Source organism: Puma concolor, chromosome B1 (genome assembly GCF_028749965.1).
Source record: "Puma concolor isolate L17-30 chromosome B1, mPumCon1.1.hap2, whole genome shotgun sequence".
NCBI classification, from domain to species: domain Eukaryota; kingdom Metazoa; phylum Chordata; class Mammalia; order Carnivora; family Felidae; genus Puma; species Puma concolor.
The window spans coordinates 14,531,362-14,545,117 of record NC_141670.1 but is presented as its reverse complement, the minus strand read 5'-3'; the positions used below and the strand labels follow the sequence as shown (position 1 = coordinate 14,545,117).

The 13,756-nt window shown below is 44.2% G+C and overlaps 1 protein-coding gene across 3 annotated transcripts in view; it reads right to left on the bottom strand.

The window, feature by feature from the left end:
• Positions 1–646: 646 nt before the first annotated feature.
• The window catches only part of WWC2 (WW and C2 domain containing 2), a 213,023-nt gene continuing 199,913 nt past the window's right edge, over positions 647–13,756 (bottom strand). For all 3 annotated transcript variants that reach the window (XM_086703161.1, XM_086703163.1, XM_086703162.1), the window contains 2 exons: positions 5,735–5,862; positions 647–3,445 (listed from right to left, as the gene is read on the bottom strand). In XM_086703161.1, the coding sequence (XP_086559287.1) occupies positions 3,379–3,445; positions 5,735–5,862 (195 nt within the window). In that variant the 3' untranslated portion in view covers positions 647–3,378. The remainder of the gene's footprint in view (positions 3,446–5,734; positions 5,863–13,756) is intronic.

Genomic DNA, 13,756 nt, shown 5'->3' with positions numbered 1-13,756 from the left:
AAACTAAAGTCTTGTTGCAGATCGATTGCAAATGTCATTAGAGTATCCTAAAAACTTGCTGGTTCTTTGAAAGCTTGGGAGGTAAGCGATGTGGGACGCGCCATCTCCTTTTTATTCGGAGACCTCAGCGCCTCTACGGAGCCTTTTCCAAGAGCCAGCCGGGTTCATTCATGCTTCCTCACCGGGGCAGAAGCAGAGGGGGGCTGTCTGGTGCATGGGAAGAGTCACGGAAAACCTACCCCACAGGTGTGCTTTGGCTTCTGTGTCCTGTGCTCTGCAGACAACTGACACCCCAGCCAACCCCTGGCTCGGTGAGCGGCCACGGGGGGCACTCAGGGTCAGGGCGGGGTGCACTGACCGAGAAGCTCCCGGGACCACGGCCCGGCCAGCTGACCAGAGCACAGGCTGGGATGGGCGGGGACCCCAGAGCTCACCTTGGAAGCCCCTTCTTTTGCTCCCACTATGAAAATATGCCATTTTTATTCCTCTCAGCAATACATATCTTCCAACCAAGAACTATCCATAGCAAACTGCGGGGTTGGGAATTTCCTCGTGAGAGATTTTATACTTGTTCGGTACGTGGCTCAAGAAAACTCTTGTTTGCAGCAATTAGGGAAATTAAGCAATAAACGACACTGAAATAAAGTATGAGGCAATATGCATCTTTGTTTAAAAAAAAAAAACAAAAAAACCCACCGAACTTTTGTCCACCCACAAACACAGGGAAAGTGCAGAAACCAAAGTTAATCTATGTGATGTATTTGCATACTTTTACAAACGAGACAAATTAAAACAGAAACATATTCAGAATTTAACCTGATTAAATATTTAGTTCAGTCCTGAGCTTTTGATATTTAATACGATATAGATAAAGTAATAGCGAAAAAAAAAGATTTTAAATTTGATTTGCATGCCACAGAGATTCAGCTAAACTTTGTTCATTTGGCTACCAATATTTTTTTTTTTGTACCTGCAACTTAGATTCTGATATACAAAATTATAATAACATACTGATAATTCAAACTTGAGACCTAAATATTACATTCTTTTTACCCTGTGCAGAATAAATTCTACCTTTAAAAAATAGTATTTATAATATTAAAATTCATATTGTTCATACGGTTTTGTGATCAAGTTATTAAAATGTTTTGTCACTGTGAATCATTTGGGTTAGTACAAATATGACAGAATTGTGAAAAGCTGCCTATAAATACATAACACTATTGCTGATTTTTAAAGTGTGGAAAAGGATTATACTAAAATAAGTTCGTTTCTCATGTTAGAAAGGAGCACATTTTGTGAAATAAAACCTAAAGCATCTTGGTCACAACTGTTAACTACCAGCCTGAGACAGATTTAATTCTTGTATACTGGTCTGAAGCTTTTTGTATGACAAAGAGTGATTTGCTAATCTGAGGAAGATTTATAAAGGTGTAAATAGTCCAATATAGCCTCTTCTGGGTCAAACATTTAAAATGGCCAGAACCGAACTATATATTAAACAGAACATAAATAAGACCGTAAATAAATAAATGAAGAAAATAAAATCGTACGGTACGACTACACATAATTCTATAAACATTTTCACGGCCACACTACGAAGCTGAAAACGGCTGACCTTCATTTAGCTCTATATTAAATAAACTTCTGTCTTTCACATTTGACCTTGACAAGGAGGAATGGCATTCCTGCTCTGGTTTTCCTTAGTCATCTGAAAGAATGGGCCGCGCGGCCTCGAAGGACGGTGCGCAGTCGCGAGGCTGGTTTTTGTCCAGAGTGGTGTCACATCCAGTTATGGCTTCGGAGACATTTTAGATGAAAGTGGTGGGATAACTTAGGAAGAGATAATTAAAGTTCTCGGCTCAGAAATTGCTTACTTCGAATTTTGATTCTGATAAAACGAACTTTCCAGAATATGTAGAATTACTTTCAAGAAACTTAAGAATTCTTGCTGAGGATGCTATCTTAGAAATAGAACTTATTATTTTTTTAAGGGATCCATTCCGTTAAGAGGATTTTTGTACTTCTCAAAAAACAAAACAAAGCAAAACCACCAAGATTGAGTTTGCTATGTAAGATGGCTGACCAAAAAGTGCCTCTTCCAGTAGAACTGACTGAATGATAAGTATGAGTTAAATTGCACAAATACTCTTTACTTCAAAAGCCTTTATGCTGGCAGAGCAGATACGTTTCTCGCAAGCAGGGCCTGGGGCGGGTGGGCTAACATTCTACACGGACGACCTAGAGCCTTTTTCCCCTCTCGACACGAGATCATCTAGAATTGTTTTCTTAACCAACCACCTTGGCTGATATTTCAAGTTAATAATGTCCCCAGGCACACTCTTCTCTTGGCCTCCTCACCACAAATTACAGATAGGATCCCCTAAACACGAGAGCTGCCAAATAGTTGCTAGTAAATGTTAGAAATCTGTTTAATAAAGTTTAAAAAAAAAATTTTTTTTTTTGGCAACTTTGATCCAATCGGGACTCCCAGGTTCACCAGATGCGTGCTGACGCGCTTCCCTCCGCATCGCCCGCGCGCTCTGGGCTTAGAGCGCCGGCCACCACGGCGCCGTGCGGGGCACCAGCCTCACGCCCAGGACGCGGCGTCAAGGGCGCAGGCTGGGCACGGCCCTCGGAGCACGTACGCGGGCCCGGGCTGCGTCCGAGGCGGCAGGTGCTCGCCGAGGAGGTGACTTGTGTGTGTAGGGTCCCTGGCTCTCCCCCTTCCTCTCCCCGCTCAGGAGGTGACCCATCAAAAGGCCTTCCCCGCGGCCAGGAGCACTGCTCCGGTGGTTTGTTTTCTTTAGACTCAAAGAAAAGGACAAAAAGGAAGTTGTTTTAAGGAAACGAGGGGCTCTGACACAGGTGGCGGACGGGAGCGCAGACACCTGTTTCAGGTGGAGCCGGAACCGTACTCACGTTTGAGTTCAAACTCAAAGAGCTGCCCCTTGGTACAAAAATACCGCCCGGCCGGCTGCCATCCTCAGTCTGCTCGTGGGACAACCAAGGAAAAGCAAAAATCACCTTCTGCTAAACCGAGCCATTTCTCAACAGCTGGGCCACTGGGATATGCACGGGGCACGGCCTCCGTTCCACTTTTATGAACTGCAGCCCGTTGGCAATACGCAGGTACTGGACGTTCGTGTACCAGATCAGCCTGTTTTGGTTATCGGATTTCTTTTCTTTTTTAAACATATAAGAATTACATTCAAGATACTTTACAAATTAACATGTTGAAAATCTGCTGTGAAATAAAAGCTCTTTAAGAGTTGATAGTTACGTTACAAAAAGAACCCCCCGAAGCAAAACAAACGTTCAGTCTTGTACCCTCCCTAAGAGTGAACAGGAGACAACGTAATGTCTTCAGGGATGTGATCACACATCATCGGCTGGCAGGGACGGGATGCTTATCTTCGCTCTGGTGAAGTAGGCAATCTTCTCCCTAGAGTCAGGGGTGAGAAATAAATGGACTTCAGTAGGAAGCTGAAAACACTCTGTGGCCATGGAAAATAGTCCCAAGAGCTCTGCCAGCCTGGATAGGGGATCTGTTCCTTAGGCAGAACCCCGAAAGGTCAAGATCGTCTTTGCCTGTTACGACAGGATGTAATGCGGGAGAAGGGCAGTTCTGGCTTACGGTAAATCACCTACAGACAAAGGCAGTACGTTCCCTCCTGGATTTCCAGTGTGAGACAGTTTTTAAACCATCAGCGGGTCAGTTAGGAGTGCTTCTGAACTAGGCAGTCAAGGATGCAAGGATGCAAGAAGTCCAAAGTCCCAGGGGACTTCTCAGGGCCTCCTAGAGAAGTACGTGATATCGGGAAAGTCCTTTAAAATCAGTACTGTGCTAAGGAAAGGGTGGAGTGATGTCGCGACTCCAAATGAAGGGGAAGGAAAGAGCGTGACTGTGGTAAAGGCAGGTCTGTCCTGCGCCCCGAAACAGCGCTGAGGAGAAACAGCCCGAAAGGGAGAAGCTGAGAAAATAGGGCAGGATGGTTTTCAGAGGTTAGGAGAATACTGAAAAACAAAAAACAAAAAACAAAACAATAAATAAGGTTTTGGGATTGTATAGTTACGAAAGATAGGAGCAATCTATCCACTTTGGTACGTAATGTTCATGTCGTACAGAGTACCCCATCAACGCATATTTACTGAGGATGTGTTACATTATGTGGGGCACGATGGCAGCCATGAAGAAAAACAAAGCAAAAAAAGAAGAAAAAAAAAAAGGAAAAAAAGAATACAGCACCAGCCTTCCTTTGGGAAACTACGGGTCTGTCTAGATGGTGGAGGAAGTGTGGGGTCAAAGAAGTAGGCACTGAGGTGGAAAAGCTCAAAAGACTAAGGAAAAGGAAGAGAAGAAAGGGGGAATGACAGAATTGTGGAAACCGGAATGAGTTATTTTTGTGGTATTGCATCCTTTAGATTTGTTCGATTCCAGAAGAGATAAAAGCAAAACTTAAAAAAAAGGCAACTGAGGGGCCTCTGGCTGACTCAGTTGGTAGAGTGAGTGACTCTTAATCTTGGGGTTGTGTGTTCGAGCCTCACGCTGGGTGTAGAGATTACTTAAAAAAAAAAAACAACCCTTGGAGCGCCTGGGTGGCTCCGTCGGCTAAGAATTCATTGGCTTTTTTTTTTTTTTTTTAAATGTTTACTTATTTTTGAGAAAGAGACACAGAACACGAGCAGGGGAGGGGCAGAGAGAGAGGGAGACACAGAATCCGAAGCAGCTTCCAGACTCTGAGCTGTCAGCACAGAGCCTGATGCGGGGCTCGAACCCACGGACCGCCAGATCATGACCTGAGCCGAAGTTGGCCGCTCAAGCGACTGAGCCACCCAGGCGCCTCCCCACGCATCTGGCTCTTGTGGTTTCTCCTCTTGATCCCGGCTCTGTTTGGGATTCTCTCTCTCCTTCTCTTTCTGCCCTCCCACACTTGCTCTTTATCTCAAACATAAACAAAACAAAACAAAACAAAAAAAACTCTTAAAAAATAAAAATACAAAGTAAAAATAAAAAAAGGCAAGTAAGCCTGATCATGACGTCACTGAAAGCCTTAAGGTGGAACCACAAACTGAACACTCCCTGCTAATGGATTTCTTTGGCTCAGGCGGGGTTTACATACCAGAGTCAGTTGCCAATGTTAACATTTGAGATATTTCACGTAGGACTCCTATTTCCAACTTCCCTTGACAAATCAGACGGCTGGGGAACACGGGGCCCCTGACTGCAGGTGAAACCAGGACTGTCCCCCCCCCCCACTCCTCCCCCCCCATGCTTGGGGCAGAGTATCCGGCTCTCCCACCCAGGCCTGTGCCCCAGGCTCTCGGCGTGTAACCCCCCAACCCCTCCCCCCTTCCCCCCCCCCCCCCGCAAGCCCAGCACAGCCTGGGGGGCCGGGGTGAGGGGCATCCACGTCCACGGGTTGGGGGGGGGGGGCGTCTGTTGAGTGAGTGAACAACACAAGACCCAAAGATATATACCTCTTCGTATTTTGCGTCAAGATTTCTCAGCGGGATGTGCCAACTGCTTCTAAGCGCCGGGGACACCCTGGGTTCTTGGGGAGCCAGGCTTTAATCGGGTCAGGACCGCTGTCGTGGGGGCGGGGGGTGTAACCTCACGAAGGAGCAAATGGAAGCACATACGATCCCCCCGCTGTCACTGCTGACGTGAGCTCCCGCCGAACCGAGACCACGCGGACAGTCCGGGAGCACCGGCGGGCCCGGGGCCGCTTACCTGAAGGACTGCACCTGGCGCGGCACCTTCCGGCTCTGCTCGCGTAGCCGGCACACGTCCTTGGACACTTGTCGCATCAATTTCTCCGCGTTCAAGTCCTGCTTCTGCTCTTCTTTGGACTGTTCGGCCTGGCGAAGGAAATAAAAACAAACCCCCACAGGACGCTAATTAGAAAGTCCCGGAGACAGGGTGTAAGGCTTGAGGGCTTGGGCGCTGAGCCGGGAGGGCAGCCTCCGCAGCGACAGTCCCGCGCGGCTCCCCCTGCAGGTGTGGCGCGGCCGCCGCTGGGGACGAGTTTACTGCAGCGCATTTAAAAGATCTTACTACACGGGTAATACGTGATCGTTTTATTGCATCTGGAAAGCCTAAGAACCCTCAGAAAAGAAATGAAGACGGGGTGCTTGGGTGGCTCCAGCCTGGGACTTCCACTCGGCGTCATGATCTCACGGTTTATGAGTTCGAGCCCCGGTTCTGGCTCTGTGCTGACAGCTCAGAGCCTGGAGCCTGCGGCGGATCGTCCTTCTCCCTCTCCCCCTCCCCCTCCCCTGGTGGCGCTCACTCTTTCAAAAATAAACAAACATTAAATGTTACATGTAAATAAATGTTAAATAATGTAAAAAAAAAAAAAAAGATTAAAGAAAAGTAGACAAAAGCCCTGAACGGACACCTCACCAAAAAAGATCCACAGATGGTAAATAAGCATATGAAAAGATGCCCCACGTCGCATGTCATTAGGGAAATGCAAATTGAAACAACAACCAGTTAAGGCCACACGCCTATTAGAATGGCCCAAATCCAAAACACTGACAGTTCACTGGCCACACCAAATCCTGGCAAATATGTGGTACAACAGGAGCTCGTGTTCACTGCTGGTGGGAACGCAAAATAGTACAGCCTCTTTGGAGACACTTTGGCATTGTTTTCAATCCCCCCCCCCAACTTTATCGAGATACCACTGACATATACTGTGGTTTAAGTTTAAGGTGCAGGTTGACGTTTTCTTACAAAGCTAAATAAACATGCTCTTGCCGTATGATCTAGGAGTCATACTTGTTGGTATTTACCCAAAGGAGTTGAAAAGTTGTGGACTCAGATGTTTATGGCATCTTCCTTTATAATCGCCAAAACTTGCGGGGGGAGGATGCCAGCTGGCTCAGTCTGTAGAGCGTGCATACTTGATGTCAGGGTTGTAAGTTCAAGCCCCGTGTTAAGATTACTTAGAAATGAAATCTCTCTCAAAGAATGTTTATTTACTTTTGAGAGAGTGCAGGTGCAGGAGGGGTAGAGAGGGAGACACAGAATCCGAAGCAGGCTCCAGGCTCTGAGCTGTCAGCACAGAGCCTGACACAGGGCTCGAACTCACAAACCATGAGATCATGACCTGCACTGAAGTCGGACGCTCAGCCGACTGAGTCACCCAGGCGCCCCTTAAAAATGAAATTAAAAAAAAAATGTTGCCAAAACTTGGGTGCAGCCAAAATGTCCTCTAGTGAGTGACAGGCAGGTCAACTGTGGTGCTTGTAAACAATGGAATATTATCCACTGCTGAAAAGAAATGAGCTATAAGCCATGGAAACACATGGAAACACATGATATACTTACATGTATATCACTAGTAAAAGAAGCTAATCTCGTATGTAAATTCTACTCCAATAAACTGTTTTTAAAATGGCTAATATTGGGGTGCCTGGGTGGCGCAGTCGGTTAAGCGTCCGACTTCAGCCAGGTCACGATCTCACGGTCTGTGAGTTCGAGCCCCGAGTCGGGCTCTGGGCTGATGGCTCAGAGCCTGGAGCCTGTTTCCGATTCTGTGTCTCCCTCTCTCTCTGCCCCTCCCCTGTTCATGCTCTGTCTCTCTCTGTCCCAAAAATAAATAAACGTTGAAAAAAAATTAAAAAAAAATAAAATGGCTAATATAAGAAAAAAGGTTTGGAAAGATGAATGAGATTGAAAGTGTATTTGCCAGATGTTAACAGGAGAGATTTCTTGGTTGCACTGCTCTAAGTTTTTTTTTCAAAGTTTATTTATTTTTGAGAGAGAGGGAGAGCACAAGTGGGGGAGCAGCAGAGAGAAACACACACACACACACACACACACACACACACACACACACACAGAATCCAAAGCAGGCTCCAGGCTCTGTGGGGCTTGAACTCACAGACCATGAGATCATGACCTGAGCCGAAGTTGGATGCTCAACAGACTGAGCCACCGAGGTGCCCCTGTCTGCTTTTTAATTGGGCTGTTCATTTTCTCACTGTTGAGTTTTAAGAGTTCTTTATATATTTTGGATAACAGGGCTTTATCAGATGTGTCTTCTGCAGATATTTTCTCCCACTCTGTGACTTGTCTTTTCTTTCTCTTGACACTTACACAGGGCAGAAATGTTTAATTTTAATGAAGTTCAACTTACCAATTCTTTCTTTCATGGGCCATGCTCTTGGTGTTGTATCTTAGGAGTCATTGCCATATCAGAGGTCATCTAGGTTTTCTCTTAAGTTGTTACACTGCAGGACTTTTATCGTTTTGTGTTTTATATTTAGGCCTACAATTCATTTTTAGTTAACTTTTGCTAAGGGTGTAAGGTCTGTGTCTAGATTTTTTTTTTTTTTTTTTTTTTGCATGTGGATGTCCAGTTGTTTGACTTGTTGAAAAGACTCTCGTCCTGTTGTGTTGCTTTTGCTCCTCTGTCAAAGGTCAGTTGCCTGTATCCACATTTATGTGGACCTATTTCTGGGCTATTATGCTCCAGTTATCTGTTCTTTCATCAATATCACAGTGTCTTGATTACTTTAGCTTTACAGGAAGTCCTGAAGTTGGGTAATGTCAGTCCCACAACCCTGCCTCCTTCAATATTGTGTTAGCTATCATGCGTCTTTCTCTCTCCATGTAAACTTCAGAATCATTTTGTCTACATCCACAAAATAATTTGCTGGGATTTTGATTGGGATTGCAGTAAATCTATAGGTCAATTTGGGAAGACCATTTTGACAATATTAAGTCTTCCTAGTCATGAACATGAACTATCTCTCCATTTATTAGTTCTTTGATTTCATTCATCAGGTTTTGTATTTTTCCTCACTTAGGTCTTATACATATTTTGTTAGATACATAACTAAATATTTCATTTTAGGGGGTGCTAATTGTATTGTTTTTAATTTCAAATTCCACTTGTTCATCACTAGCATACAGAAAAGCAATTGACTCCATTAACCTTGTATCCTGCAAACTTGCTATTGATTTCTTGTTTTCAATTTAATTGAGAACTACCTAATTTTTATTATTTTTCTGCTGATTGCTTTGGATTTAATCTACTCTTCTTTTTCTAGTTTCCTAAGGCAGAAGCTTAGATTATGGATTTTAAATCTTTCTTCTTTTCTAGTATATACATTGACTACTATAAATTTTCCTCTTTGCCGCATTGCACAAATTTTGATAAGTTGGCCTTTCATTTTCATTTAGTTGAAAATATGTTTTCTCTTGAGATTTCTTTTTCTGACCCATGTGTTATTTAAAAACGTGTCGGGGCGCCTGGGTGGCGCAGTCGGTTAAGCGTCCGACTTCAGCCAGGTCACGATCTCGCGGTCCGTGAGTTCGAGCTCCGCGTCAGGCTCTGGGCTGTTGGCTCAGAGCCTGGAGCCTGTTTCCGATTCTGTGTCTCCCTCTCTCTCTGCCCCTCCCCCGTTCATGCTCTGTCTCTCTCTGTCCCAAAAATAAATAAACGTTGAAAAAAAAAATTTTTAAATAAAAACGTGTCGTAGGTCTCTAAGTACTTTGGGATTTTCCAGCTATTTTTCTGTTATTGATTTCTAGTTTTACTCCATTGTGGTCTGAGAGTAGACACTGTATGATTTGTATTCTTTTACATTTTTAAGTTATATTTGATGGCACAAAACGTGGTTTATCTTGATGAATGTTCCAATGTGAGCTTGAGGAGAATGTGAATTCTGCTGTTGTTGGATGAAGTAGTCTATGGATGTCAGTTGTGTCTAGCTAATTAATGGTTGAGTTCAACTACATCCTTGATGGCTTTCTGCTGCTGGGATCTGTCCACTTCTGAAAAGGGGGCATTGAAGTCTCCAACAGTAAAAGTACTGGCTGTTTTGTCATTATACAATGACCTTGTTTATACCGGACACTTTTTATTCTCAGATATCTGTCTCAGATTAATTTGGTTTTGATTAGTGTTAGCATGGCTTATTTTTCTCTATGCCTTTACTTTTAGCCTCTACGTGTTTTATGTATAAAATTGGTAGACAACCAAGTTTCTGGTTCTGGTAGACAACATGTAGTCGGGTCTTGTCCTTTGTTCAACGCTGACAATTTCTTTGAATTGGCAAATTCAGATCATCAATGTTTAAAGGGATTACTGATAGGGCTGGATTGATACCCGCCATATTTATTATTGTTTTCTAGTCACTGCCCTTGTTCTTTGTATTTGCCTTCTACTCTTTTTTTGCCTTTTGTGGTTTTAACTGGGCAACTTGTATTATTCCATTTTCTCTCCTTTCTTAGCATGTCAATTGTACTTCTTTTTTAAACTTTTAAGTGGTTGTCTAATATTTTGTAACATGCAAAACACCACAGTACTTTATGGATAGTGCAAGTACCATATAATAATAAAATATTCCTCGGGGCGCCTGGGTGGCGCAGTCGGTTAAGCGTCCGACTTCAGCCAGGTCACGATCTCGCGCTCTGTGAGTTCGAGCCCCGCGTCGGGCTCTGGGCTGATGGCTCAGAGCCTGGAGCCTGTTTCCAATTCTGTGTCTCCCTCTCTCTCTGCCCCTCCCCCGTTCATGCTCTGTCTCTCTCTGTCCCAAAAATAAAATAAATGTTGAAAAAAAAAATTAAAAAAAAAATATTCCTAATATCTCCCTCTTGTCCCTCGTATCATTGGTGTCAGTCATTTCACTTATACGTAAGCATATATATGTAAATACATTGTTGCTATTGTTATTCTGAACAAACTGTTATCTGTTAGGTCATTTAAGAATAAGAAAAATAAAAGTTTTAACTCTACAGTCACTAATTCCTTCCTCAGTGCTCTTCCTTTCTTTATACAGATCCAAGTTGCTGACCTACACTATTTTCCTAATCCCTGAAGGGCTTCTTTTAACATTTATTGCTAGGCAGGTCTCCTGACAACACATTTTCTCAATTTTCATTTGTCTGAGAAAGTATTTCTCCTTTAGTCCTGAAGGATAGTTTTGTTGGGTATAGAATTCTCAGTTGGTGGTGTCCCCACCCCCCACCTCAACACCTTAAATATTTCACCCCACTCTATTCTTGCTTGCATGGCTTCTGAGAAGTCGTATGTATAATTATTATCTTTGCTCTTATATAAGTTAAGTGTTCTTTCACTTTGGCCTCTTTCAAGATTTTTTCCTGTATCTGTGATTTTCTGAGGTTTGAATGTTACATGCCTAGGTGCAGAGTTTCTTGCATCTAGCTGGCCTGGTGTTCTCTGAGCTTCCTGGGTCTGTAGTTTGGTGTCTGATATGAATTTAGAGAAATTCTCAACCATTCTTGCTTAAAATATTTCTTCTGTTTTTCTCTGTCTTCTGGTATTTCCATTGTGTGTGAGTTTTACCTTTTGTAATTGTCCCACAGGTCTCAGATACCCTCTTCCTTTTTTTCCCCGTCAGTCTTTTTTCTCTTTGATTTTCAGTTTTGAAAGTTTCTACTGACATCTCCTCAAGCTCAGAGTCTTTCCTCAGCCCATATCTAGTCGGGTAACAAGCCCATCACAGGTATTCTCCATTTCTTTGATAGTGTTTTTGATCTCCAGCATTTCATTTAGATTCTTTCTTAGAATTGCCTTTTTCTTTCAGCTTTTATTGACCATCTGTTCTCATATGTTGCCTACTTTTCCCATTAGAGCCCTTAGAGCCTTGATCACAGTTGTTTTAAGTTCCTGGTCTGATAATTCCAACATCCCTGCCATGTCTGAATCCGGTCAGTCTCTTGGTGGGCCTGTGTCCCCAAATGAGAACTTCACAAATGCTTGTCAGTCCCCCAACCCCCACTTAGGTGAGACAGGGTGGCTGGAGTGGGTATTTTCCTACCCCCACGTTGGTTAGGCTCTCTTAAAAACCCTTGTAGGTTAGACTCTGGCTGCCCCTGAGGGTGGGTCTTGTTAGCAGAATGCTCCAGCCTACTTCAGAATGGTCGCTTTCCCCTCACGCTGCTGGAGGCACAGGTTTTCTTTTCTGATCCTGAGGACCTAGTAGAGATCCTGGATGGAAAATTCACAGAAGTGCGGGGTGGGGGGCTCCCCATGGCTGCCCCCTGGAGGTTTTAGGTCTTAGGCTTGTTGACCGGGAACCTCCCGCAGTTCACCAATTCCAGTTCAGGCTCTCGGACCCCAGTACTGGCCCCCTTGGAGTTTCTGCTCTCGTGAATGGTCGTTGTCTGTGCTGCCTGTCTCTCTACTTTGCGGGGGGCAACATTTTGACCTGTGACCTCATCTTCTTGACAGATCTAAGAAGAGCTGTTGGTTTTTCAGTTTGTTCAGCTTCTTTCCTTGTTGTTAGGGCAGAGTAGTGACTTCTAAGCTCCTAACAGGCCAGACCAGGAAATGGAAGTCCGTAACTTTTTAATAGTTTCATAGCATTGTATTTAATAGCTGGGGCGTAATTATTGAACTAACCTTCTAGAATCTCACGTTTCAATTATTTCCAGGCTGCAATGTTCATTCACCTGGGATTTAGCATTTAAACATCTAGATCAATGAACATGTGGTTAAATCAGATGTAGAGGGGACACAGGCATGTCCTGTGTATTCTGAAAACTATCCACAATAAGTACATCTGCATATGTGTGTGTGTGTGTGTGTGTGTGTGTATGTTTATACTACCCGACTATCTCGGGGAAAAATTAATCACAATTTTGTCTCAGTTATACTTAGAACTTAAAAGTACATCAACTAAAAGGACAATTCCTTAGCTATATAAATCAACTGTGAAGTAGGAAATGAGGCTTAGGTATAAACGTGCTACTTACTACTCTTCCTATCTTCTTATTTGGAAATTATGGGGCTTATTCATCATGTGGACGCCGGCCTCCACCAAGGCCCGGACTCCCACTTGCGGTGAAGCCAAGAGGCTGCCTGGTTGTTAATTTTGGTTTTGTCTCATGGTTTGCCTTGGGGTCCGAGCTGTTTACATGGGCCCGTAAGCTTCCGAAGGGTAGGGACTGCATCTGTTTAACATGGTTTATAGAGGTTCAAGTGCTCAGTAAAGATTTTGAAGCCAGTGGTTTGTTTTCGAAAACCGCCTATATTTGCAGAAGCTGCTCGTGATGTTGCGTTATACAATGAACTGTATTACGTCAAGTGGCTGGAGACTTCACGCGACCTACGTACTCAGATGAGGGGAAATGTCATCTAGAAGCAGTCTTGTCAACGCGTACTTAACGCAAAACAGTAGTTGTCCGCACCTGACAGAAACAAAAATCTAATTCAAATTGCTTTGCGTTCTGAGGGAGAGTGAGATCTAATAAATATGTGTGTTAACTTTTGGCATTTGTTTGGAAAGCTGCTTTAAGAAAAAGGAAGTCTAAACAAAGTTTGGGGTGGTGATACAGGGTAACTTTCCTCTTCGCTTTCCCTCCTACTTCTCGCCAGGGTGTTGGGGAAAGCAAGCCGGCCAAGCACGCTCTGGGAAGCTGCCTCGTGCTGGAGGGAACCCACGCCTTGCAGCTCTTATTTCAACAGAAACTGTCACTTTTCTCCTGGACAAGATGCGCTGCGACTTGGTTTATCCCAATCCGTGTCTTAAGCGCTTTTTGGCACATCTTACTAAGCATCGGCCATTTTCTCAGTGATACCCATGGGCAGCACAGGGACGAGAGATTCTTTTCGAGGTACCCTGCCCCTGCCTTACTTTCTCAAGTGGCTTCAGGGTGGGGACTTGTCTGGCCCCCTCAGTGCCGGAATCCCCAGTGGGAGATTCCACTGCACACAGTGGGGGCACAGCTAACGCAGTCTGAATGAATGCGTGTCAGTCTTTGGGGAAAACAGGT